General features: G+C 48.3%; 1 protein-coding gene across 4 annotated transcripts in view; it reads left to right on the forward strand.

Annotated features, from left to right (window-relative positions):
* RapGAP1 (Rap GTPase activating protein 1) overlaps positions 1-27587 on the forward strand; it is a 307901-nt gene that overhangs the window by 210669 nt on the left and 69645 nt on the right. For 2 of the 4 annotated variants that reach the window (XM_065451496.1, XM_065451481.2), the window contains exons 4-6: positions 11609-12092; positions 16939-17006; positions 22887-23015. In XM_065451496.1, the coding sequence (XP_065307568.1) occupies positions 12086-12092; positions 16939-17006; positions 22887-23015 (204 nt within the window). In that variant the 5' untranslated portion in view covers positions 11609-12085. Of the gene's footprint in view, positions 1-11608; positions 12093-15289; positions 15571-16938; positions 17007-21424; positions 22267-22886; positions 23016-27587 lie in introns of those variants that run through there. The other 2 variants (XM_065451489.1, XM_065451504.2) reach the window with 2 other exon arrangements.

Raw genomic sequence — 27587 nt, forward strand, 5'->3', positions numbered from 1 at the left:
ATCCATATAATCCGTGCGCGGTGAACCAGATGAGACTAGGAGTAGCGACCGCTCCACCCCGAGGCCATATGCCCGTCGACAGGTCTTGGCAGCAGCGTATATTCTCGTTTCGTGCGCGTACTTTTCTTCTTTGTTATCTTTTTCTTACTGGAAAGTTTCTGAGAAGGGTCGCTAGTGCCGGGTGCGAGGCGAAATAAATTGGACGTGCGTATAAGGTGTGTGTCGTTCGGCTGTCCTTATTTATAAGCTTCCTCGTGCGCCGAGTCGAACGGCGCGAAGTGGAATATTTCCGATCCGCGTATCCGCACGCATTGGAGCAATTGGACTCGTCGACGGGGACGAGCGAGCGGCGTTTCCGTTTCTCGTGTATTCCCGAAGAGGTGTAAGGACTTGGGTAATCGAGAAGCTGCACACCCCGCTGCACGGTTTGCACTTTGTGCGCGTTACGGAATTGGCCTCACTTTGTACAGAGCTCACGCAGGAGTCAGCAGCATCTTCTTCTTGTCTGCGTGTATCCGTGCGCGCGCGCTTGTTTGTTTGTTTGTTTGTTTGTTTGTTTGCTTGGTTGCTTGCTTGCTTATTTGTTTGTTTGTTTGCGTCCACTGCGCGGGAGCGCACGCCGTAGATATGCCCGATCTTCGAATAACCGTTTTCGTGGCGCGGGTAGTTCCATGCTTTCTCATAGCAGAACCGCAAAAAATACTGCTTTTAGATAGAGAGATAGATAGGCGACTGATTGATTAGATGGTGCGGATTTATTGTTTGGATGATCGCATTGGATGGATTGGGTTGAGGGATTAGAATAGATTGGTGCATTGTACTGGATTGGATGAATTGGATGCATTATGGATTTGGAAGTTTGGGTCGAGATGTTGAAAGCATATGTTCTTTCTCTACTTCATTTTAGTTATTTTTGGACTAAGGCACTCTGAATAATGAATATCAGTAGAAAGATATGCTAATTAAGTAAAATATATAAAATATGCTAATCTGTAAAAAACAAACGGAAACAAACGACGATGCAATGTCACACTTAAACGCGAGGTTAAAAGCAAAAATAAATTTCCAAGGTGTCTAATATGTCAATATTACGTTGAGGCGATGTTGCAACAAATAAACAAGAAAGAAAAGTTCCGCACAGCACATATTTTTCATCTCGCAATATCAGGATCCGAGAATATTCCACAGAACGACCGAAGGTTTATACCATGGTTTGTAGAGATTCACGTTACTACTACGTTTGTGTAATCATTTTCATTCCTTCTTGCGCGTGTCTGCACGCCTGCCTTTTCAATAACTTGAATATTCCTTAAAGAGAGCGCCTGATTCCCCATTGTTCTGCACTTGACGCACAGTTCTCGCCTTTGCTGAGGCAACCGCTAAGAAAATCAGCATGATATTTGTACCATTTAATGAGAATTTAGAGCGTTAAGCCATAAAGATTGGTAGGCTTATCCGATTAATATATATATATATATATATATATATATATATATATATATATATATATATATATATATATATATATATATATATATATATATATATATAGATTTAGAAACGAAGGTGCACACTTACGAAAATTGCATCTTTAATGTTTGTAACGTTTCGGCCGTGGCACGGCCTTCGTCAGAATTCGTGGTTTATTCTGACGAAGGCCGTGCCACGGCCGAAACGTTACAAACATTAAAGATGCAATTTTCGTATGTGTGCACCTTTGTTTCTAAATCTACCTATGCACCGGACCTACAGAATTTCTCATTGAATTATATATATATATATATATATATATATATATATATATATATATATATATATATATATATATATATATGTGTGTGTGTGTGTGTGTGTGTGTGTGTGTGTGTGTGTTAATCTGATAAGCTTACCAATCATTATGGCTTAACTGGCTTTATGGCTTATATATATAAGCCATAAAGCCATAGCCTTTGAAGCGGGCTGAAACTACGGAGGATATCGCTTCTTCGTAACTTCTTTCTTGAACCAATGTTTTGCCACGGAAAACATTTTTTCACCATCAACCATCAAAAAAAAAGATGGTGGTGAATTTATAAGAATTTGATGCTTATGCCTACTACGATGCCTGGAATGGGCCGTCTATTTTCTCCCTCTCTTTTGCTTCCAGTAAAGCGATCCTTTCTTTCTTTCTTTCTTTCTTTCTTTCTTTCTTTCTTTCTTTCTTTCTTTCTTTCTTTCTTTCTTTCTTTTGTTAACCTGCAGAAGTCTTTTTAGCTAGTGGCAAGGCCTTCCGGTCTGCCTGTGCAGAGAAGCTTCTGCACGAAGTTAAAGAGATGTGCCCTTACTTTAATGTGAAGGAGGCAATGTTATAGATGTCGCCTAGCGTTGTCTGTAAAAGGTCGTACAACGCGCGCCAAAGCACGCCACTGTACAAATTCGCAGGGGTTCGCAGCGCACACAACTCGATCCGCAGGCGCTTTTCCTCATAACACAACGCGCTGTAACAAGGATCCGAGGTTAACAGGCTTGTCGCATTGATTCCAACGGGTCAGCCGGTCGAGACGAACCAGGCTTTTCTTTCGTCTTGTTATTTTTCTTTGCTTTCGTTTCTGCCCCAGCACCCTTCGAAGCCTTCGGCAGCCTATGTACACTTGAATCATAGTGCTGATCTGAAAAGAAAAAAAAGAAAGAACTCCCGGAGGAATTCCTCTTCCTGACCGTCTTGCCTTTCGGCTGACGGTCTGAACCGTCCCCAAACCGATCTGCCATTATGTAGCAAGAAGGAGATCTCGCGTAATCCACTTTGAAAGATCCTATGTCGAAGGGGGCAATAGAAGGAAACAAACAAAATAGGAAAGTACAAAATGAAAAAAATTGCGTCTAAGAGTCTCGGGGTGTCTGTCTATATGGGAAGCGCGTGGAGATATTGCGGATGCCATTTTCGGTGCTCGCGCCCGGCTCCCCGGACGACTCTTGGCGGTGACAGGAGCCGCGGCGGGCCGCCCCGTTCTTCACCGAACTAGAAAGGCGCAGATTGGCCCCGCTTTTCTCTGTCACCCAGGGAGCAGCGACGCTAGTCGCGAAACCGGCACACACAGAGCCGAGAAGAGGCTTTGGAGGGTATGCGGGTGTGTGTGTGTGTGCGTGGAGGTGGGGGGGGACTGAAGTTATGGGAACGGGGGTGCGAGGACTTTCGGTGCGAGTGTTTACTCGAGACTCGTGTGCGTCGGGAGATGTCATATTGTCAGGGGTGCTCTGCCGGTTTCGGAGTGAGCGTGCGCGCGCGATGACAAATTTGTGCGGTGGAGCGTCGTCGTTTCGGAAGTTGGCTACGCATGTATCGCAAGGTATAACGCGGCGGCGTCGCGGGGGATGCGTGACGGGGGGAGAAAGATAGAGAAACGAGGAAAGTCGGAGGGGTTAATCAGACGGCACGTCCGGTTCGCCACACCTGATCTGGGGAAAGCAGGAAAGAGAGAGAGAGAGCAATGTTTGTGCGTCGACTTCAAGTACTGCAGCAACGCCTTCATTGATCGCAGCGCCAGCGACGTGCGCACACAGCTTTTTGATTCTAAAAGCGGTCTAGAATCTAGACTGTTTAATGCTGTCGGGCGAGATCGGCGTTGCATCTTATAACGGGAACGATGCCACATGAGGTGTTTGGTAGTTTCTTCGGTCCCGCAGGCGCCGCGCAGTGACCTGGAAATACCGCAGCGGGAGGGTATTAACGTAGGTGGGATGGAAAGTCTTGAGATGTTTTTTTTTTTTCGTGTGTAAGACTTTGGAACAGTGCACGATTGTTCGCATTGTTGTGACTGCTGCGGGATAACGTTGTTTTGTGTGCATGAACTGTTCTTCTGCCCTTTCTTCTGCGAAAGTATGTAACGAACAACTCGCAAGCTCTATACCTGCGCAGCTGTACCGCCTGTTTAACAGTAAAGCAGTAGCCGACGCTGTATCTGTGCGCCAAGATCCTCTTCCAGCGAATATATAAACAACGAAGAAAGAAAGAAAGAATAAACGAGGAAGACATAGCACGAGTAGACGAAGGACAAGCACAACTCAACTAGCGTGTTACACTTGCGTTTACATCCTGTGAGCGATTTATTTCGGAAATCAGTCTTACCGCAAAGCTCTAAAGAAGGTTCACTTCATGGTTTAGAGAAGCTTGAATTCAACCTCGTCTTGCCTGTTAATGTCAATTTCAGGTTTGCTCACTCATTTTATTTTCATTTTTATTTACAAATTTTTTTCACGGTCCTCTGGAATATTTTAGTGCGCTTCCCGTTCTCTACGCAAAGTAGCTTATCAGCGATCGTACACACGGCGGCAAGACTGTCGGCTTTCCAATAAAGAGCTTCGCTCTATCGGTTGCGCAGAACGAAGCGAGCGATGAGAAGATGGCAAACCAAACTAAGGGCAACATTTCTTGTTAGTTACCACCACATGAACTCAACGGTGAATGTAGCCAAGGATATAGCATAGGGGAAAGGTGTAATTCTTTTAATTCAAACGTTGCGATGATAAGGAAAGGGGAATGAAAGCTGACGAAAAGACAACTTTCCGCAGGATGGCAGCCGCGCATCCAGGTCGCTCGCATTATACCCGTACCGTGCTCTGATATTGAGCTAAAACGGCCGCCGCCCCCCGATCCGCTTTCTTGGGTATATGTTTGTTTACGTGCACTGTTAAGATCGAGTTCTGGGAGTGTTAACCAGCGCCACCACTCGCTACCGTGGCGACGGATGCGGAACATCCTTTCGACCGCAGACGTCACGTAGCACGTGAACGTTCGAGCAGGCAACTGGCCAATAAACGCTCACATGCTACAACCTCGGGGCATCACGACTGTCGATGAAGGGAAGTTTGTGGATTGGAAAAAAAAATGAGAAGGGACGGAATGGGATCATTATAGTCTTTCTAATTAACCACTGCCACGTAAAACGGTCAACAAAGCCTTGACCGCCTTTCGGTGCGACGACAGTTCGTGTCGGCATTCCGAGACTAACTGTTCTTTTTTTCACGCCTTTCTTTTCATCCCCCCTCTTCCTTCCGTCTTCACTTCCCCTCTCCCTTCCCCTAGTGCAGGGTAGCAAACCGGATGTTTTATCTCTGGTTAACCTCCCTGCCTTTCTCTCACTTGCGTCAGCGCTGCGCGTGCACATACACTTGAGCTCAGCAGAGCTGCCGTGTTTCGTGGAGTCGCCCGTCTCATTAGGGCGACCCGTCGGCCAACACTCGGAATGGGCTCGAGTTCGCATACGCAGTAGATCGCAGCGTCCGCAGCTCATGCACCGACTACCCACTTCCGGGTACCTCACGCGTGTACCTCTCGTCTATACAGCGCCAAAACACAGCCGTGGCCGTTCGAGCGTCGCGAGTGCTTTTAACGAGGCCGCGCGGCAGGTAACGCCGACACGAGTGGGACGCCTCGTGCGCCAGATTATTCGTGAGCATGCAGTGCGTTGCGAGTGTATGCCCCGTCAACAGCGGCCCCGGGCTTGGACCCGGCGAGAAACAAGTGGGAGGCGAAAAGCGAGTGGACTCTGAATGGCAGCCTGTGCCTATACACTGCGCTATAGCTGCGGGACAAGTATACGGACATTTCATTTGAACTCTCCGAGTTCCGGAAGGCCGCACTGCTTGGTTTACTTGCTGGATTTGCTTGTTGATGTCAGAAATATTGACGACTTGCGTCGCTGTTTTTTTTTTATGCGAAGCATATTACGAGAGCTCAACCCAGCTCCTCTGGCGCGGCGGTGTCGCCTTCAATACCACGTGACACCGTGACGTCACGACAGAGGAGAAGTGGCTTTGGCTCAACTCTTGCAAGATGGGCTGGGTGGGAATCGAACCAGGGTCTCCGGAGTGTGAGACGGAGACGCTACCACTGAGCCACGAGTACGATGCTTCAAGGCGGTACAAAAGCGCCTCTAGTGAATGCGGTGTTGCCTTAGAAACGAGCTGTTTCTCAGGCGTGCGTCTCTTGCTCAGGCGCACATTTCGTTGCCGCGCCGAACGCTGCGTTGCTCGACGCTCACCGCGTCCAATGCGGGGCGCGTAGTCGCTGCGCCGTAGGCCATTGTCGTACACCCCTTGGCGGGTCGACGGGAACGCTGTCGCGTTCCACTCTTGAAGGCGAAGCAGAGTAACGCATGAGTTGTTTCTTCGTCTAGCCGAACCAAATATAGCCAAGCAACAGCAGTTCACCAGGCTAAACAGTGGTTCAACAACTAAAATAAAGGCTAGTATGCTTCGCATCCTGGGCTTAACCTTAGCTAAGCCACAGCCATTTTTTCTGCAACAATTGATTGCGTGATGAGCGTACGGAAATGAGACGAAGAAATGGGCGAGCGAGAACGTACGCGCACACACACACGCGCACACTGACAACTTATAACCTCAACGACCTTGAATCGATTTGCAGTCTAGTTGGCGCAGCAAGACGTTTCGCATATTATACGTGCATGTATACGTGTTCTGGCGAAAGGAGCAAGTAACTGAAGAAAACGACGGCAGATACGATATAAGGATCAACCACAAATGTATAGGGACACTTGCACAATCAGTTCAGGGATGGTGAACAAACACAAGTTGTATACACACATATTTGTACCGTGGTGCGAGCTTTATACACTGCGGGACATCCGCGGCCCGTATCGAGAAACACATTCTGGAGAAACACATTTCAAAGCGCGTCTAACTTATATCTTTACGAAAATTACGGTCCGCAATTTTCGTAACAGTACAACAGTTCAACAGTACGAGTGTTTGTGCATGTCTGTGAATGTATCAGTGCTGTGTGCGTTGGTGTTATCACTGTGCTTTTGTTATTTTTTTTTCATCCAAGACACTGTGCAGTTTGCCAGGACCTCATGCAGACAACCATATATCCAACTTTTGATTAAAGAGAGCATTTAGCTATAAACGCGTCTCTTTAACTGTGATGCCGGTACTAGAGGACGCGGGATTACAGAATATACAATAAATGGCCGCGTTGTTCTGCCGCCGAGTAAAACGCCGTAGGTTTGGTATTTTCCAGCCGCGACGGTCACACTTCGTTAGAAGCGGAGCTATGCACAATGCCCACTGTGTTTTCGCGCATACGTTAAATGAATCCGGGGCCCGGACTTGTAAAAACTCCGGCGCTTATTAACAGCGCGCGCGGCGCCCGCGAGTCTAGTTTCACATTAAGTCGCGCACGTGGTCCAGGTAATTAAGAAAGCGCAGATGAGGCGCTGGTATACATACACGCGTTCGAGACGATGCGCGCGCGGGATGTTCCCGCACAGATTCTCGAGGCATGCACGTCCAGCGGCTGTTCGAGGTGTCTGCTTCCGGGTCCGCCGCGCTGGGAGCTCAAGGGTTCGGCCGTTCCGCGTTCGCGTGGGAGGAAGGGCAGAACCCCGCATCGGGAGAGAGAGAGGGGGGGAGAGAGAGAGAGAGACGAAGACGCGTTGGTCCAAGACAGATGGATGTCATCCGACGCAACGGCTTACAGCGGCATCGCGGGAAAAGGTCTGCGCTCTGCGCTTAGCCTTCGCGGCCCGCAGCGTGACACGGGCTGAGCGCGGGGGCGAAAATGCGTTGTAACGGGATGCTCGCAGCTACCGCGGTCGCACTGTTCGCGCCTCTCCATCTTCCCGTCTGTCCTTGTCAACTCGTGCGATTGCGTACCGTGAGATCCCGCGTATAACACATGTCTGTCTTCTCTCCTTTACATTTTCCTTTCCCTTCCTTTTTTTTCATTTTTTTAAAAAATCCTACTGCATAAAAACAGCATCGCATGTGACGGCATGATTCTGCGTTATCGCTTGGATTTCTGCAAAATGTTGGGAGATTTCGCAAGTTATTTTTTTCTTATTATTCGTAAGCATCGCGGATCCAAAACACAGACACACACACCTATTCATGCAATAGTTAACGAGGACTAAAACAAAGCAGACAAACAGAGGCAGCTAAAATACGAGGAAGAGAACGTCGTAAAAAAAGAACGGTATTTAATTCTGCTCGAAACTCTTTTCTTTCGCGGACGTCAAGAATATCACCAGGTGGATTATTTCACAATGCAATCGCGTACGGGATTACTGAAGAAGTTACACGAATTTAGGTGCTCAAAACTACGATGACGCTCTCTTGTTGTGCCCTTCTTCCTGCAGTCTTTTCAGCGCTGTTCCGTCGATGAAGGAACAACAACCGACCCAACTTTTATTACTACAACAGGTGTAAATCACCTGCATGAGAAATCGTAATTTCGAGATAGCTGGATCAATAGACCCAGTTGTTAACTTTTATAAATGTTCCCTCGGAAGACACAAGCCACGATATCCCAGCGGCTGTGACGTCGTTCTACCGATCACCAGGTGGTGGGCTCGATTCGATAGATTTTGCATTTCTATACAACTTAATGCAAAAAGAAAAGAAAAGAAAAAAGGAAAGCTCGTTTATCTAGATATATGTCTACGTTAAAGAGAAATCCAGGTCGTCAAAGTTCAACTACAGCGTCCATCATATTCCCGCTTTGCAGTTCCGAGAGGCTAAACCCGATAATTTCATTCTCTTTATTTTTGCTTCTTGCAATGTTGAAATTGAAACGAAGCGGTATAGTTCAGTCATGTCTGCTTAGCTGAAATCCAAAGACCCCTGCTAAAGTGAGTCAGCTAAAAATTGAACTAACGTTGAGATTGTGCCCAACCAAATCCAATATACCTCCTATGTTCCTACCTGCATTAGGGAGGCTTTCGAAAAAAACTGTTAAATGAATTGACGTTTAAGAAGGAATATTTTAAGAAGAAGCATTTAAAAAGAAGGGAATACCTCGGAAACGGTGCAAGTCTTGGGATCCTTGAGAACGGGCCTTTATTCATAATTAGAAATGTTAGTGAATCTTTTTTAGCTATAGCTCTCTGTACACTGTTCATGTACCCTGTAAAAAAATATGAAATGAGAGGCGAAAAAAAAAACAAGATACAAAAAAAGTCGAGGCGAGAAAAGTGGGCGTGAAAGCAAGTCAATCATACAGCATGATTATACACACAACTATCACACAACAGAACACGGCGAATAAATTCGAAAATATGTCCATACATATTGCGTGTTAACAACAACAGCAGCAGCAACAAGAACAACAGCAACAACATTATTATGATCATCATCATCTTCTTCCTAATCATCATCATCATCATCATCACAACTACAACAGCAGAAACAACAACAGCAGCAGTAATAAAAATAATAGCAATAATAATAATAAACTTTATCATATGCGATATTTCGCGGTACTTCGGCGGGCGTGCATCCACGAAAACCCGGTGACAACCCGGACGCGCTCCGCGCGTAATGGGAGCGTAACGCGCATACGCGGTTGTCCGGTATCCTGGCACACACGCACACCCTCCTTTGATTGCGTTCCCGCGTGTGCGCTCGGGCCAGCTGGGCGAAGAAACGATGTGTCCCGTATACGAAGGCCCTGACGCGCGCCGGACAGGGTGCCTCTGGTTGCGAAACGCCGCCGTGATTACCGCGTCCGACGGTGTTCTCGCGGTCGGCGTTGCAAGCGGCAGCCTTTTTTTGTCTCAGTGCGCGCTCTGCTCTTCCATCTTTCTTTCTTTCCTCATCTTTCCTTTCTTTCCTCTTTCTTTCTTTCTTCCTTTCTGGCAGATTGCACGTGCTCTGAATGTGTCGCGCACGGGCTTTACCAGTTTAAGCATGTCGCAAATCGCTTCTTCTCAAACGCAATTAAGTGGGCGGAAATTGCTCTCTTCGACCTGCATCGCTCAGCAGCTGATGAGACGTTGCGAAAAGGCTTTCATTTTGCAAGACGCACAGAGCAACGCTACGCGTAATTGTGTTGTCGGACCATAACCCGGAGAAAATGACTAGAGTGGTTGCTCTCCTTGCTTTTTTTTTTCCTTTAAGCGAAGCTTGAAGCTTACTTTGCGTGAGCAAGGCATATATATATATATATATATATATATATATATATATATATATATATATATATATATATATATATATATATATATATATATATATATATATATATATATATATATATATAATATTATACTGCAGAACATACATCGGTCCTTGCAGGAGGGGCACTCAAGCATACAAGGCAAATCAGAAACAATGCAAGAAAAAAAACGCAAATATATAAATATATATACTATACACAAAATACAAATAAATATGCATAACAGAAACCATATGAGTAACGAACTTCACTAGGAACGTTTTAATACATCGCGGGTCGGGAGTTCCACTCAGACACTGTTCTGGGGAAGAAAGAAAATTTGTATTTGTCCTGGCCAAATGAGGGGTTAATGCATAAGTGTGATCATGACCTGTACGCCTTGTGGTCAAAGGGGTCACTCATAACGAGTATTCTAAGGATCCTATACGATTAATTAGTTGCTATAAGAAGTTCAGGCGAATACCCTTTCTCCGTGTCTGGAGTAAGGGAATATCGTTTGCCACCATTAGCTGTGTGGGTGAATCTGTACGCTTAAACTTAGAATAAATAAAACGAACACCTTTCTCTGAATGCTCTCGGTGATTTTAATGTTACGTTTAGTGTATGCATCCCATGTAATGCAAGCGTACTCTAGTTTAGGTCTGATGAAAGTCAAATAACTTAATAATTTAATGCTGCCAGGCGCATTTCTCAGTTTTTGTTTTAAGAAGCAAAGTTTACGAAAGGCAGAACAACAAATATTACTATAATGTAAATTCCACTAAAGGTGATTAGAAAATGTTACGCCTACGTAATTATAATATTCAATTTGTCTTAACGGCATATATATATATATATATATATATATATATATATATATATATATATATATATATATATATATATATATATATATATATATATATATATATATATATATAATAAAATGCGGCACAGTGGCAACGTCGTCGTAAACGATAACTTGGAAATTTATTTACGCCCATAGTTCCCAAGAGTGTATAAGTCTCGTCGTCAGGGCAGTTTCAAAGGTTGAAACTGCCTTGCCGCAGAGAGTTTTCGTTTACGACAGCGCCTCCACTGTGCCATCATTTCTTCAAATAGCAGCTGGCCCATTTTTTTTTTCTTTCTACAATGTGTCCTTGGCACCGACAACCTCCAACTGTGAACTGTCCAGAAGCTTTCGTAACTCTTCCCTCGGCGACGCGTGTATAGCTGTAGCCACGCAGATGAGCTCGGTCGTCGTCGCTGGTCGTAGGAGCTGGCCGCAACAAGTGCACGCACTCAAACACAAAAACCTAGCACTTTTTTAAGCGACGCGGTACAAAAGCTTCCGCATTAGCTTTCCAAGGTCTACACTAAAGCGACGGCACTAAAGCGACATCTCCACGGCGACCTCCTTTGTCGGAATTGTCCGCACCGCGGTGCCGTCTGCGCTCTCAAAGTGTCACTTGTGCGCAGCCGACTCGACTTACAACAGACGTAAAAAAAAAAAGAATCAAACAATCTTTGGCGTTGTCTGCGCGAAGAGTGACGCAAAACGCGCGCGCCTCGGTCGCGATTCTCTCGATTAAAGTTAAACGAATCAGCGCCTCTCTTTTTTTTCGTCTCACCAAATTTGTATCTCTCTCTCCCTCTCTCTTTGTGTATACGCAGGCGTTCGAGCGGCTGGCTGCGGACCACCAACTCCTCCGAGGAAGAAGAAGGAAAGCCCAGTGAGCGGGGATCGCGACTGCACTACTTAACTGGCGACCGCGTCGGTGTCCACACACACACACCACCCGCTGCTCGCTCGAGTTTCTCACGCCGAGCGTCGGAGACGGGAGAGTGGGCCCAGTTCGCCGCTGCTGCTCTCTTCAGCTCGACGCCAGCACCGGCGGCCACGGCGCGACCCGTGGTCGGGGCATGCCGGCGGCTCGACGATCGCCGGCCGCGCTGACGACGACGACGCCCTCCGCGCTGCCGACGCTCGGAGACGACGCCGGAAACAAAAGAGCGCGCCGGGACCGGCGCGACCGGAACTAATCCGTCGGCGGCCCGGGGTCGACGAGGTCTGCGCTGAGACGGCGAGGACGGCGACGCGAATAAGGCCCCCCTGCTGCAAGGGCCGTCGCCCATGAATCCCGCTCCTCCATGGCAGGTCAGCGGAGAGAGACGGCGGTCGCTCCTTCCCCTTATTCGCGCCTCCTTTTTTTTTTCTTTTCTTTTCCTTTCTTTTTTCTGTTTTCTCTAATTCGCCACGCTCCAGCGGGTGTGCAGAGTGGAGGATTCAAAGAGTGGGGAGTTCGAGGCCAGACAGCGGCGCGCATTAAGGATCCTTTCGGAAAAGTTAGTTACGAGTCGCGAGTGATGACCGGACCCCTCTCGCTCAATTCAGTTATTTTTTTTGTACATGTCAAGAGGAGGGTCGCGCTGCCTCACCGCTTTTCCCTTATTCGCCATGCTCCAGCGATCGTGCGAAGGCGAGGAGGGAGGAAAGGAGAGGCAGCGTGTGTCAAGTGTGTTCTCTGAAATTTGCTTTGGTGAGTGACCTGCTTGCTCGTGCGTTCTGTTTGAAGAGACGGACGAGAAAAGGTCGCCTCGGCTTCGCCGTCTGCCTTCTTCTCGTTCGTCATGCTCTGAAGAGCGCGAAAAAAGAAAAAGGGGAAAGAGAAGGCCGACGATGCGCGGGTTCCTAGAGTTTCTGTGTAGCCTGTTAAAGGTGTTAACGTTAAATATTTCATTTCCCTTCTCTCGGTCTCCCTTCTCTTGATGCTAATAGTAGCCAGTACAGTGCTGGCGACGAGTGCACAAAGCGAAAAACAGATGCGAGGTCTGCGCGTCGCTTATTTAATCCGACAGTGAAGTCACACAGTGATGACAAGAAGGAGGCTGAAGGGGAACGCTAGACATGCAGCATAGACAACCACTGCTTGCCTCGGCCAACAACTCTGTCGTCTTAGTCCTTTTCCTTTTTTTCGTACAATGCTGGTGCTATGTCACTTAGCGTTTACAGCCTTTATTCGAGTCGCAGTCCTGACCTTAGTTATGGCATTCCTGCTTAAAGTAGTTTATGTCCTCGACTGAAATGTATGTTGCACTCTGTATCTCAGAGCGCTCCACTGCGACCACCTTGCATGTAAAGATAACCGCAGCTAACAAACAACTCATCCGATTCGGCCGTCACAACTGCGGCGACTGCTCTCGAAACGGTGGGATCGCTCTCTCACGATTCCCGAAGTCCCTTGTCCGCTTATTCCCGCACGTCATCTCGCCAAAGACGGCGTCAACGTCCCGCTTGGCCGGGTGCACCGCGGAAGTGTCGAATGGCACGTCGTTTGCCATTGCGCGCTCGTGCGAGCAAGCCGAGAAGAACCCGTATAATTTAGCGCGAGTAGAGGGGTGGGGGAAGGCGACGGCTTGACAGTGACCGGCTTACTTCTGTCAGCTGCCGTGCTATAGCGCCACGGTTGCCCCGCAGGGGTGACGTGTGTAACAAGCCGCGATCAAAGGTGATCGGCGCAGGGATTATGGCTGAGCGTATCCTCCATAATAACGAGTATATCTGACTCGACCCGTTACGTCTCGAGATGGTCAGAGGCGTTAATTGGACGTTTGCCACGAGGCAACCACCACCCATGGATCAGCGCCGACCGAGAAGTCGACTCAGCGTTGACGCTGATTGCTGGCAGGTCCACAAAGGCGCCCAACCACACCACTGACAGCCCGAATTGATGGCGAAGAGGGACAACGTCAAAATGCTGCCGAAGAACGGCGCCGACCTTGGATTCGCAGCTTGCTATCCTGTCACATATTCCGTACCATTGCGGGTAGGAGTTAAAACACGTTGGCGGGCTAGTTGGTTAGATTCCATGATAGAGTGTATAATCGCGACTGAACGAGGACGTAGAAAGAAACATATACACAGAGAAGCGCTGTCTCTGTGTACCTGCTTCTTTCTACGCCCTCGTTCAGTCGCGCTTATGCAGGTAGGAGTGCTGCTACGGCATGCAAGAGCGCATCGGAGGTGGGAGGGCTGCGAAACGATGCGATATCATATGCGTGGTGTCGCAACCGATTCGACGGTTGTGACTGGCCGCGGTACAGTAATCGGATTCCATAGTTTAGTCGCCTAGGGAAGACGACGGTATTAAACGCGTAGACTTTTCATGCAGGAGGGCCGACGGTCTTGATGTGAACTCGGACGTTTAACTAGCTGCTGCATGGAGTGGGCTTCCTTAACTGTAGCCGTGTAACTAACGTCGAATCAATCGCTTTTTCCTTCATTCCCAGAACTGGACGTATTCGTCGATGGGCTTGGTGGATTCCTTGCCCTAACGCCACCGCAACACCAGTCAGAAATTCAGCTTTACTGTTAGCTTTGCGACAACTGCTATGGACTCTTGGCTCGTCCTCTTCGGATCACACAAAAGAACTGCCACTACACAGCGGATGAGTAGCACACCTTTGCGCACCTAACGGTATCAGAAAGAAAGAAAATAAACTGATCAGGAAGCTGCCTTGGTATACTGAGCACGAGGGCGCAGGTTCGGTTCTGGGTATACCGGCGGCCGTAATCTGATGGGGGAGGATTGCGAAAAACATGCTTGCACAGTGCACTGGGTGCACGTAAAAGAGACCATGCCAAGTGGTCAAAATTAAACCGGAGCCCTCCACTACACAGGGTGTCCCACGTAACTTCAGCCAAGCATTAAATATATGCGAATGCCACGTAGCTGGACAGAACCAAGGTAATGTTGTTTGCCGTCGCAGTGCACGCAAAGTTGCCGCCGACTGACAGCTCGAGGCACTTCGCGTGTATTCGCGGGTTTCTTTCACGCTCAGAAAGACACTTTCATGTAGCCCGTATTGAGCAACAGAAAGCTGTATTGGGAGTTTTTCATGTCGCTCTACAATTTTCTCATTGACCCTTTTCATATAATTGTAACATTTGATAAGCTGACTAATTAATTAGGACTAATTATCTGTTTAGGTAGAATGAAAAGATAATCTGGCAACACCTTGATTCTGTCCACCTGCGTGCCATATGCATATCTTCGATCTTTCGCTCAAGTTACGAGGGGCCCCCTGTGTACCGGCGTCCCTCATAACCGAAATTATGCAGTTTCGGGACGTTAAACTCCGCAGTTCAATTTAACTTTGACTCGATCAGGCAGGGTCGTTGAACTGCACGGGTTGCCCGAGACAGGTGTCCCTTTGTCATAGAACGCGGGTGACTCACGGCGCATGCTCGGAGTAAGCGTTACGCGACGATAACGCCAGAAGATAACGCCCGCCCGCGTGGTGCGCTCATTCCCTGTACGTGTGGTTATACACACACAGCCTTCGCTCGCGAAAGCAGAGCGATTCGATTGCGTGCGCAACGGCTGTGCGCAGTCATAGTCGACACGCTCGAGAGCGTCACATCAAGCAGTTGTGGCAACGCCTCCGTCCCGTTCAACACATGCAAGAACGAAGGCTTGCTTTCGACGGATGAACGGGAACTTTCGGCAAATGAACTTTCGGCGGATGAACGGGAACTTTCGGCGGATGAACGGGACTTGGTGAAGTTTCCAAAGGTTGCATTGGAAAGATGGTCGTCCAGGTTCAAGCGGCGGACAGCGAAGGCAAATAGAAGGGTCAGCATTGTAATCTGTTCTTCTTGCTTGTTTTTCTATGTTGTTTTCTTCTTCGAATGCTTGCTTGCGCATACGCCTGTCTGTCTCCAAATGTGCAGCTTGTCTGTATAAGCCTTCTTTTTAAGTGCCCTCCTCTAAACAAAAGAAAAAAAATCATAAAAAAAAGGATCACAGTTTGGGAACGCCCGTCAGAAGTATAGTCTCCCTAATAGGCCACTCGATCGCAAAAAAAAAAAAAAGTTAGAGTGCCTTTACCGACTTCTGGTTTGACGACTAATATAGCTCGGTGTTCCGGGAACCAACCGTCTGCTCCGAAAGCGGCTGGTATTGAAGACGCGTCATTGCGGTGACTTCTGAGTACAATACCAAAAAATGCACTCTTATACCCAGACATGAGGTTTGGTAAGTCATAGAAGACGCAGAAACAAATAAGCGCTGGCGCCGCTGCCTCGAAGTTATCGGACCAGCTCGCTGTGACATCACAGATTTCTACAGCGTCTGCTCGGGCTTAGCTAATTATTTATCGCTAAAAATTGGCTGCATTCTATTATGGAAAGAAAAGCCAATGACAGAACTTGTCAAGTTTTAGTACATTTGCTGATTACTGAGCCGAAACCACCGAAATGCAAAGTAATACTTCGAAATCCCCTAAGTCACAGTGACGTAGCAGCACTGACACTCAAGCGCAAAATTAATAAGGAAGTGGGTCTGGACTTCATTTTCTCTTCAAGTTCTTACCACGAAATTGACGAAAGAAATCTGAAAGAACGGTTTATCGATAAAAAATTGATTTAACGTTTCTAATATTTTGCTAATATCAATAATATTCTCAAATACAATAGTGTCCTATTAAGGAGTCTAGGAGTTCTCATGTTCAGGAGGGAGACCACAGTGTGCATACTTACTGTACAGTCTCAGACTGACTTTAACGGGGATTGAGTTCAGGAAATGAAAATGTTCTCGAGTCTGGGTCTTTTTCTTTACAGTGCCTGCCCAGTCGCTTTAGTGACTGGGCAGGCACTGATGTGCTTAGTGATGTGCTTTAGTGATGTGCTTATGATGTGCTTTAGTAGAGCGGCCTAGTGTAATTCAAGGTATTTCTGGCGGTGCTCCCGTGCGGAGGCGCCATGTTCTCGGACATTTCATCTTGATCTTTTCCAGGACGTCGATAACCTTCGGCTCGCGCTCCTGCCTTCTAAAAAAAATTGTATGGTTAAATTTGTCAATAAAAAAAGATTAGCCTGCCAGAAGTCTACAGACAATCTAGATGCTTTTTAGGTACGATCCTTACATTGAAATAACGTATATGCATTATGTATGCGTTTTACATTAGTTCAAGTACGTGAACACGGGCCTATTCCCTTGCAGACACAATGGCTCGACCTTTAGAAGATGACTGCTTTCGGAGGAGATCGGTCGAAGAGGATGTCGCTAAGGTAAGTTGGCTCGCTTCCAACGAGGGAGAGAGGGATACTAAACACGAGATCTCACTGTTATGCTACCTTGTTATAGTTTCTTATGAATTTCACTGGGGGACATTTTGGGCCGAAGGGCAAGTTTCCTAAGCATGTGAGATTTTTTTAGTGAACAGACCTTTTCAGTGCAAGATTTTGATGTCTGTAGACCGGGAAGTCACGGTTGCTATGGAGCAGCAACATGCGCGTGAATCGTACGCGGTGGTCCTTTATGAAAGGGAATACACGATTGCGTCGCCGGTGTCCTGCGAAGGCTGCTTAGAGCGCCAGCAAGTGGCAGCAAGGGAAGCACGTCCGCTTGTGGCGTCATCTGTTGGCGGCTAGAATAACCAGGCATGGCCTATAGACAAGCCCCTGCTAGAACTACATTCTTAAAACGGTTGCACTCTTTGGGGTGTATATTTGTCCCACAACAATAATCGTCATCTGCCTTGCTTGCGTTTCCTTTCCTGAAAACTCGGCGCTCGCTACTTTCCTGTCGATAATGCTGCGTCACACTGATAACGCGCATGCCGTTCGTGACTGGGAAAGACCGGGCTCGCAGCGTTAAAGAAAGGAAACGCGGGCAACACGGATGACGATTATTGTTGTGGGACAAGATACGCCCCAAAGGGTGTAAATTTTTCTAAGAGTGTATACACTTTTAGAAAATTTTACACCCTTTGGAGATTATCTTGTCCCACAACAATAATCGTCATCTTTCTTGCCCGCGTTTCCTTTCTTTAACGCTGCGAGCCCGGTACTTCCAAGTAACGAACGGCATGCGCGTTATCAGAGCGACAGAGCAGTCTCGATAAGAAAGTTTAATTTATCCGAGCGTGAGCGGATACGATCGTCAGCTTCTTCCGGAAACACGCAATTCTTATCGAAATTCGAAAGCAGGCTTTGGCTTACTTTCGCCTATTTATCAAACTGCGTCAATAGATATACACAGTAACAGTAGGGAGAAGCGCACTGATTCAGACACCCTTCTCGATTGATGTCATCTATTGGCCAATGGCAGCCGCGTATGGGAATCCGCTATATTACGAAATAAAGCGTCCAGAAAAGAGTGACGAGCAGGCCTATGTTGAAAAGAGAGCGTTTTGAGAAAAAAGTGGCTTCGTGCTCCGTTTGCGAGCTCCACGCGGAGCACACGACAGCAGAAATGTGGCTTAGATGTTCACAGTAGCTTATGCCATCCGCGGACTGTGTGCCTTTTTTTTTTTCTTTTCTCACCGAGCCCGAAGCGTGGTTCAGGACCTTTTTAAAGTTTTGCTATAGGTCCGGGCAGTTACTGATTCTTTATTGCCTGCCAGTAACGGCGTTGTGCCTTGCTTCAAAACCAAAACATATGTGTTAATAGAGAGCGAGAGAGAGCTGTCAATGCTACGTCCCCGCCCCTTCGCGTGGCAAGACCTTGACAGCGACGAGCCATATATCTCGCCGAATGATAGCTTGTGCTGCGAAAAAAAAACACTAAACGACCGTAATAGAAAAGCGTTTTTCCCGAGAGACCATCTGATCCACAGTAACAGAGCAATTTAATGTAGTGAGAGAAGTGCCACACGGTACACATTCATGCCGTAATACCGAGAGAGCTACAGAAGGGAGCAGCCGCGCTATAGTTGCGACAAACTGCGCTACTCTGCGTTATAGTCCAGCTTTTTCCCCAGCAGACAGTTTGTCGACCTCGCACTTTTGCAGAGTTCATACTTCACTTGGCGGAGAAACAAGTGACCCAACAAACCCGTCTTAGCAAACTGTGACGTTGACAGCTAGTGTTGTATGAGACATAGCGCTAAACAGAAAGGTGAAAAGGTGCACCTGCTGCTCCCTATACTGTTGGTACTTGCAACATGAGCGCATCAAAGCTATAAATAAAATAAATTATCAGCTGTAATAAACGAGTTTTGCGCGAAAACCACACGCGCAAGAGACAGCCACGCACCAAAACCACACACACACATAAGCGTGTGAGGTTTTGGCGCAAAACTCGTTCATTGTGTCGGCTAACCTGCTATATCCCAGCAGTTCACTCTTCTGATTATCATCTCGAGAGACTCTTCCCCCAGCAACACTTTCGTCAGGTGGTACAAACGACGTTTGCTCAGTCACACGACCTTTGGCTCTGAAGCTTCACGCTGCGCGTGCAACAAGCTCACTGACTCGTGACGTGCGGTTTCGCACCTCCACGAGGCGCATTGTCATTGGTCGTTTCCATGCGGCGTGTACGTTAAGAGGTCGGCAGCAGCCGGCGCTTCGCGTTTTCGGCGCGAAATATGGCGCTCGAGGACAATGCTGTATCCAGCCTGAGGCGCACGGACGTCAGACGCGTTTCCCAGCGCGGAACTTGTCGCCGCCGAAAAAAGGCGACGTGATGTCACGGCGTTTCTGTACGTTCTGCATGCTGCACATTCGGCGCGAATAGCTTTCGGACCGCGACACCAATGTACGTTTCCCAACAGTTTGTTGGTTACGTTGCGAAGCGTAAGCGGATCCGTCAATGGACAGCGCGTCGTTGCGAAGTGTTTTTGTTGTTGTTGCTCGCGCAGGCGCAAACGTTCGCGTAAGTAAAGCGACGCAGCGTTGTGCAGAGTTGTTTGTTTTGTACTTCCCGACTAGGATACGAGGTTTCCCGAGCGTAAAAGCTGGGCCGCTGGATATGCAGGCGCGGAGCACGTCGTATATATGTGCCCCGAATCGTCGTGTGCTGCAGCTGCTGCACGCCGTAGCATGCAGCGCCGCACCACGTTGGATCGGACGCGGAATCGCGCCGTGTGTCTCCTGCTTAAGCGTTGCCTGTTTCTAATACCGGAGGCGTAACATATAACAATACAAATTCACTTAGTCTATTTTTCCTCTCTTAGCGTCCGTTTAATGCAACGTTACAGAAGAATATTGAGGTAAGCTGCGTTAGTAAATCGCGTGTCTGAGATAGGAAAGCGGCCACTCTTGATTTAAGCTCGCTGTGACGTCACGAATACCGACGGTGGCTGCTCGAATCTGGCTGATTAGTGGCAAAGAAGTATTACTTTACAGAAGTATTACTATGAAAGAACCAAAGAAGCAATGCAGCAAGTGTCGAGAGTATTTCCGGTGCCAACGCCACGCAAGCGCGAGGAAAAGACTGAAACTTGTGACGTCATCATTCAGTACCGGCGCTGTGGCTTTGGTACAAAATTCAAGAAAGGGAAGTTTGGCTTTCATGTTGCGAAGTAGGCATTAATCTCTTTCCGCGAGTAGAATAAAAATAGAGTTTTGAAAGAAAGCTTTATTAGTCCAAACTAGTTTTCTATTCCATAGTGTCCTTTTAAAGTGCCAGAATAGCTTTAGGCAGTCTCCTTTGGGGGCAAACAAACAATAAACAAGAAAGAAACTATGTGAGATCTGGTATAAAAGAGGTGCTACGTTGTCGTCTACTCGTCTCTGTGACGTCAATCTTTGAGCAATTTCAGCCGACTTCAAAAGAGAGCAAGGGGTGTAATACTTATCACTGCAATGTTATATCGTACAATATCTCGCAACGATGAAGGTTTTTAATTCTTCAGCACCAAATTTCAAGACACTCTGCTGTTTGACGTTTACGTTTCTTTTCGTGTGTTTTATTTTTTATCTTGCAACAAATCCGAAGCTCCCAGTTTGTGCGCACACTTGGAAGAGCCGTCATGCATGCGCACGTGGAAGATCTTAATTTTTCTCCAGACAGTCGCAGCGTGCCCTATACGAAAAAAGAAAGTCAAATAAAAAAATATATCCCGTCCCTCTATACATGAACACATGGAGGGTCATTGTGGCGAAGGTCAGTGTCGTAGATATGCGGTGGCCGTCATAACATATAGATATTTTCAGCTACATAGCTTTTTCCTTTCCTTTTCTGAAGTCGACAGGGCATTTGCATATCGCTTTCTTGGAACGCGTTATTAATATTATTTTCGTTGTCTGTCGTCTCTCTCTCTTTTCCTTATTTTTTATTCGGCATTGAGGAAGGCGACGTGGCGCGAGGCAGGTCCCGTATGACGTCAAAGCCGTCGTCGTTTCTTCGCCTCTGTGTAAAGGTGTCCGGAAGACGTGTGATACGTCTGTCCGTCGCCGGCGGCAGCCGCGGCCGCGGCAAACTGTCACCGCTCGCAGTTTGCGCAAAATTTTCAATAGGCGACGTGCTGGCATACATAGCGAGGCCGCGGTGATCGAACGCGTGCGGGAAGAAATCAAACTACAAAAAAATAATAATAATAAAGCAGAGAGAGGGCGGGGGGCGAGAGAGGGCTTAGCAGAGGGGTTCTTTTTCCGCCAGAAGAACAAGCAGGTGTCACGCCGAGCGTGTCAGCCTATATTCGCGTGCGTTCGAGGGTTTGTGCTCGTCGTCCAAGTGTGCCGCCGCTATTGAAGGGAAAGGCCGCGCTGCTGCAGTGGCTGCAGTCTGGTGGATTTGGTTTCTCGAAAACTTCTTTTTTTTTTGCTCGCTGTGATTACGCGAACGCTGATTAAGTCTAGCCGTTTTCCTGAGTATCTGCCTCACACAATCGTGGTCCCGGAAAGCTGATAAGCGTCTATCTATCTATAGCTTGTAGTGCAGCGTGTGTATGCGATTTCTGAGGGCGTGCAATACAACGGAGGCCGCAGCGGCTGCCTGCCGTTGTTACGTGCGCAGCTGCGACGCTGGCGGTTTCCTGTCGCGCCGTGCTCGCATCACCAAATGGTAGCACAGTGACACCGAAGCCGGAGGAGTTAGTCGCTTTGGGAATCGCTGCTCACGCGGCCGTTGGGTGACCAGACGTTCGCCCCGTGCGCGTGTTTGTTGTGCGGCGCGCGCGTCGGTACACGCGCTCCGAGATCCGAGGAAACGTTCGTCTGCGTGGACAACGGTTTCGTTCGTGCCTGTAGGGAGCCTTCGATGGACGGAAGGAACTCGTCTGCTTTCGGTGTTTGACCGTGAACCTTCGAGCTCCATGCTTCGTTCGTGACTGGATGCTTTGCCTGCAAGACTGTGTTGTGCAGAACGAGACGAGGACCTCCTCGAGGCATTTACTACATTTCGTGTGTGTGCGCGTGCGCGGTGTCCTGAGAGTAGACGACTTCCAGACGGAGGTCCCAATTTGTGCGATCTCCTTTCGCTTGAGCGACCGTGAACTGAGACTTATCGGGATCGCCGGGTACGGCTAGCTGCGGAGGGCTCGTTTCCACGTCGTACAGCGTCCGACGCTGCGGAGCCACATGAAGTGCGTTAAGTTGGGTCAAGGTCAGTTCTGCGTCCGCGAAGATGTCGTTGAGTCGAACACCCCGCGGCAAACGCACGCGCAGCTGTCCGGCATTACTGCAGTGCGGCAGACCTATAAGGGGCGCGCGGAAATTCTGCGGTAAATGAGTGGCAGGTCGCGACCGGAAGACGACTTCTGGACACGTCGGAATTTTAAAGCAGACAGGCGCTCACAGCGGGCGGGCTCGATTGAGACTTCGACGCTCGGGCCGATCGTCTCCAGTCGCCGCGCAGGAAACGAGCAAAAGATTGTGGAGTGCGCGCTCGACCGAGGCCGGAGGTTCCACGCACAAACCGTCCACTTTCGTCGCCCGCGAGAGTGGTACAGTCGCGATATATAGTTGCCGAACGTGGACGTTCTCTGGATCGCTCTCTCTTTCTCTTTCTCTTGATATCGCAGGCAGCTGCGGCGCCATTTCCGCTAGAAGTTTGTTCGCGGCCTTCTCCGCAATAGCTGCGGCGCGCGCACATTAGTTCCTGGTGATAACGAAAAGAAAAAAGGGGAGCCCACAGAGGCACTCGGCGAGATGCCCAAGAGGGCGTCATCGTCGTCGTCCAGGTTTCGCGCTGCCGTGCAAGCCGTGCGTTCTATGCGTTCGCAGTCCAGCGACCTGTTCGATCTGCTCAACAAGTTGCAGAACAGCCGGCTCGACGATCAGCGCTGTGAGCTGCCCCGCGGGGAGACGTCCCAGGCCCGCCGCAACAATGCGGCGCCCGTCAGCAAAGCCGAGGTGAGTGCGTTTTTGAACGGTGCTTAAAGCAACGATGACAAAAAACCGTTGCCGGTTCATTCATTTGTTCCTTTGTTTTCTTCTTCTTCAATCACTTCAAAACTTTCTAGGAGAAGGTATATAGCCTTCCAATTTCTTCGCAATGTGTCCGACAATTGTATGCCGCCCTATTGGCGTAGTTGTCATCGTACGTAAGTTTTATTGTATCCAGCATTGCCACGGTTTTCACTGCTTTTGTATCGCAGTGGAACATTCCAAAGCAAGCGCCAATTGCATTTGGCTTTTCATTGATTACAGAGTAAGGTGTTTCTTGCGCATGTATTTTCCCCGAATCTATTAAAATGGGTGCCTTCACTCTCTACCCCACGTAATGCCCGCTAGGCCCTTAAGGTACAGAAAAAAAAGCGTTCTAAATGCTTTACACTCGCAATGCCTGTACAAACAGCGGCGTTTATATAGATAACAGCAAACTTAAGGCTTTCTTCTGTTTATTTTTATATGCGTGAAATATGTGCTGCTGTTGCTACTTTTATTACATCTTTCCGTGACGCACTTGCAACGCCAGAGCGTGCCATTAACCGTGTTTTCACAACATTTCTTTGCGTAGCAACCACATGGAGCGTATAGCTCCGACGTATTTTCGCCGTTGGGTTGACCTGCAGGGCTCACGCATCTTTTTTGCTCCGCGCGATCGATTACTGGATGGAATGCTTTTTTATTGATGAAACGTGTACCAATGGCGTATACACAGTAACTGAAGTAGCCTTGTGAGGAACATTTCAGGGCACGTTTGTAACCTGGCCGGTCGCAGAGCGCGAGAGTGAGCTCGCCAAACGCTGCGTCACGCCGAAAATGCGACGGAAGCGCTTTCCACGATAGCCGCTGAGGAATTAATCTTAGTTTCGGGCGTCGAGCAAGTGCGCGCGCGGTTCGTTCTGGAGAACGAATCACGAAATCGAACGCGGAATATGCGTGCGCGGAACAGCGCGAGCTGTCGATCATCACTTTGGCACAAGTTCAAGGCTGGGAATCTGTGCGCGACGTCGATGTGTGGGAACAGAACACATCGCGGCTCCCACTGGTCGGAAGATCGAAGCGGCCGTATCAGGATACCGATTAATGGCCAACAACAGCGAGCGTATTCAGTTTCTTTTATGATTCATCAAATTTCTCGCTAAATATGCTATAGAGGGAAGACCAGGCTCTATAGAGTCTGCGCGCGCAGTCCATACGGCCTACCTTCCGAGATGTAATCACTTCATAACGAGTTTTACGCACGAAACATGTGCACCATTCAGGTTTAGTGACACTAATGCTTGAAACTGTCGGCGATTTATTTACCCGCTTGGAATTACGTAATACAGCGAATTATTTCTGAACGTGAAGCTCCTAAATGCTGAATCTATAACGCGTTGCGACGCTATAGCTTTCGCGGCACACCAATGAACCACAAGAGAAAATAGGATGTATAGTGCGCTTATACTCATGAAATTCTTTGAGAATCGTAGACGAATTGCACACGATATCCACGCTTCCGACGGTGGCCGAATGATCACAGCGCCACAATTCCCCCCTGTTGATCGTTGTGCGAAACAGTATAAATGTCGCACGGTGCGGACAGTGAGGACTTCGGGCTTTCGCATACGATGGGTATAACGAAAACACGTGCGTGATAAACGCTTGGCAGGGTTGTCGCGCGGAAGCAACCACACGCAGAGGGAATTTACGTCGCGGGTCGTGACGTCACAGGGAGCGCCCGCCCGCACCTTACGGAAGACAAGGAAAAGCCCTACCACCGGAATGTAGGGGCCTCGAACGAATTCGAACTTAATGAATAATGAGCTCTGAACGCACAAAAAGAGAGGAATTCGTGTCACCACCCACTGACACACGTATATGCAGGCCACATATACGTGCATACATCCAGGGACTTTACGTTCCGTGCATTTCGCTATTATATATAGTTCACGCGCTCTCTATCTACCAGCGTGCGCGGTATGCCGTAACGATTGTCTCGCAAATGACTGCGCAACTTTCGCAGGATTCTGGAACTGCTGTACATTCGCACGCACTTACGCACCCTTATCAGACTGCCGGCATCACGCCAGCGGATCATTTACATTCGGGGCGGAGGCTCGGTCCGCGTGTGTTGTGTGGACGCAAACATCTGCTCCTACTATATGTCACCCTCTCACTCCCTCCTCGCTCTTCGTTATCCGTTCTGCGCAATCCCTCTTTCACGCCGACTGGGAGCTGATATGTATTCGGCCACGCTACGGGCTTTTTTCGCGGTCCATTTCACGCGTAGTATTTCCGCTCCCTCGCCTCCGCTCTTTGTATGCACGGACGCTCTTCATTCCGCGTGCAGCCAGCCGTTGCCGAAACCTTGCAATCCCTCACTTTATACGGTTAGGTAAACAGGAAGAAAAACATCGTACAGCATAGCGATCCGAAAAAGCCATACAGAGCCTCTCGCCGACTTTCTTAACGACGACGCTAAAAGCTCGCCGTAATATCGCGCGTTCTCGATCGCGCATTTAGAAAGTGAGCGAGCGGTTCTGCTGTGTGGCGTTACGTCGGCTCCCGCGCATTTTTTTTTTGTTTTGCTTTATGTTTACGTTGCCGATTAATGCAACGTGAATGAGTCTATCTGCTATTACACGGATCACTAACGTGTATGGAAGGTGTCATAGAAGGTAATGCGGGAGTGAGAAAAGTTGCGCGCCTACTGATATATATATATCAACGCCAGGAAATGTTCCGCATGCGAGTATTTCCAGCGCTTACCGTTTACGGCTGTACTCGCCATTATGCCCGAATTTTTCTTCCTGTACATTTTTCTTTTCCCAATAAAACCAAAAGGTTCTTGGAGGAGGAGGAGGAAATATATATAGAAATATATAGAGGAAGGCAGGAATGTTAACCAGAAATTCATCTGGTTGGCTACCTAACTCTGGGGGACGGCTGGCGTTTCGAGGTTGATCAACGTGCGTTATTAGAGAGTAGCTTTTTCACGATGGGCGAGCATGGAAAATTGAGCGCCCAATGCCACCGTCAGGCGGAGCAGAAGGATCAACGCGTATTGATAACCGTGGCAATTAGGTAGTCTTCAGCGTCTCATTTTTTTTTTTCCTATGACAAATGGGGCTAGTGGCTATAATAAGCGCTTGCAGTGGCAGCGCTACTGGTTGTATTTATCTGCAAGTGGCCTTGAGGTTTTGCCAAGGCAATGTGGTATTTGAATGAACGCTAGTTAACTATTTCCTTACCACCGGAAATGCGCGCCAATTCCAGTGCTTTTTTATTTAAATGCTTTAGTTCATGGCCTATTAGTCGCAACGTATACCGCGGCACATCCGCACGCATTCGCACCGATAGTACCTTCTTCCCTCCCTTTCCTTTCTTCCCTTAAACCTTTTCCCCTGTATAGGGTAGCAAACCGGACGTGCGCCTGGTTGGCCTCCCTACCTTTCCTTTCTTCCTTTTCCTCTTCCTCCTGAAGCCCCGTCATTGATGTTTTCAGTGGAAGCAAAGCATGAATAATGGCTCAGAGAGTTTTGGAGAATTTTTATGTGAAATATCAAAGTACCTCGTAACGCACGAACGAAAAGAATTTACGGGGTTTACTGAAAGTGTTCGCAGTAAAAAGAATCATATATATATATATATATATATATATATATATATATATATATATATATATATATATGATTCTGAGTCGTTGTTCCTTGTATCCGACTCCTGTACGTTAGACCACGCGAAAAGACGTATTGCGCATATTTGGTGGTGGCATGAATAATGGTTATAGCGATGCCAACGATAAAGCGAGCATGCTGTTGCTTCGCAAATCTGAAAATGGGTATACGCACATATCGTCGCCAAGAAAATATGCCGGGGCGCCTTTCTTTTCTTTCTTTTTGTGACTGCTAGGGTCTTTCTTTGGTACGGGTAGAGTCGCGCGGATAGTGGCGTCCGAGACGTGGAACCATGGAAAAGTGCGGTGCGTGCGGTGGGACCCTTTGCACAGGGGTGGTCGCGCCGGCGGAAGTGGTCGCAACGGCGCCTCGGGCATGAGCTTCTCGCCCGGCCGCCGTCGTACCTGACAGTCACTTTCTCTTAAGGGTGCGCGCCGTCAAAGGATTCTTCCGCACGCGGCCGACCTTGAAGGGACCCCGAAACAGATGGGGACGTGTCCGCGTCGCGGTCGGTTCTCGCTCGGCTCTGCTATCACTCAGTCACGGTTAGTTCTATTTCCCTCGGGGTGTATTCGAGGCCATGTCTGGTCGCTTAAACTCTCGCCCCCTATTGGATCGCGTCGGCTTGCCTGATTGGTCATGAGTCGGCGATCGGTGGAGAGGCCTGCGTCTCCCACAAGTCCGCGTGTCCGTTGGATGCAGGAAAAAAAAGAGGGGGGGGGGGGGTGTCGCGGTCATTTCGGGGCTTGGCGCAGAGCCGTGCTCCCGCAAGGGCTGCAGAAGATAGCGTCAACCTTTCCTTTTCCCCTCAAGAACCACTTCTCTGCGAGACAGCAGTCCATTGGGGTGCCACTTCACCACGGGAGACCAGGCAAGT

Source organism: Dermacentor albipictus, chromosome 2 (genome assembly GCF_038994185.2).
Source record: "Dermacentor albipictus isolate Rhodes 1998 colony chromosome 2, USDA_Dalb.pri_finalv2, whole genome shotgun sequence".
Classification (NCBI taxonomy): Eukaryota; Metazoa; Arthropoda; class Arachnida; order Ixodida; family Ixodidae; genus Dermacentor; species Dermacentor albipictus.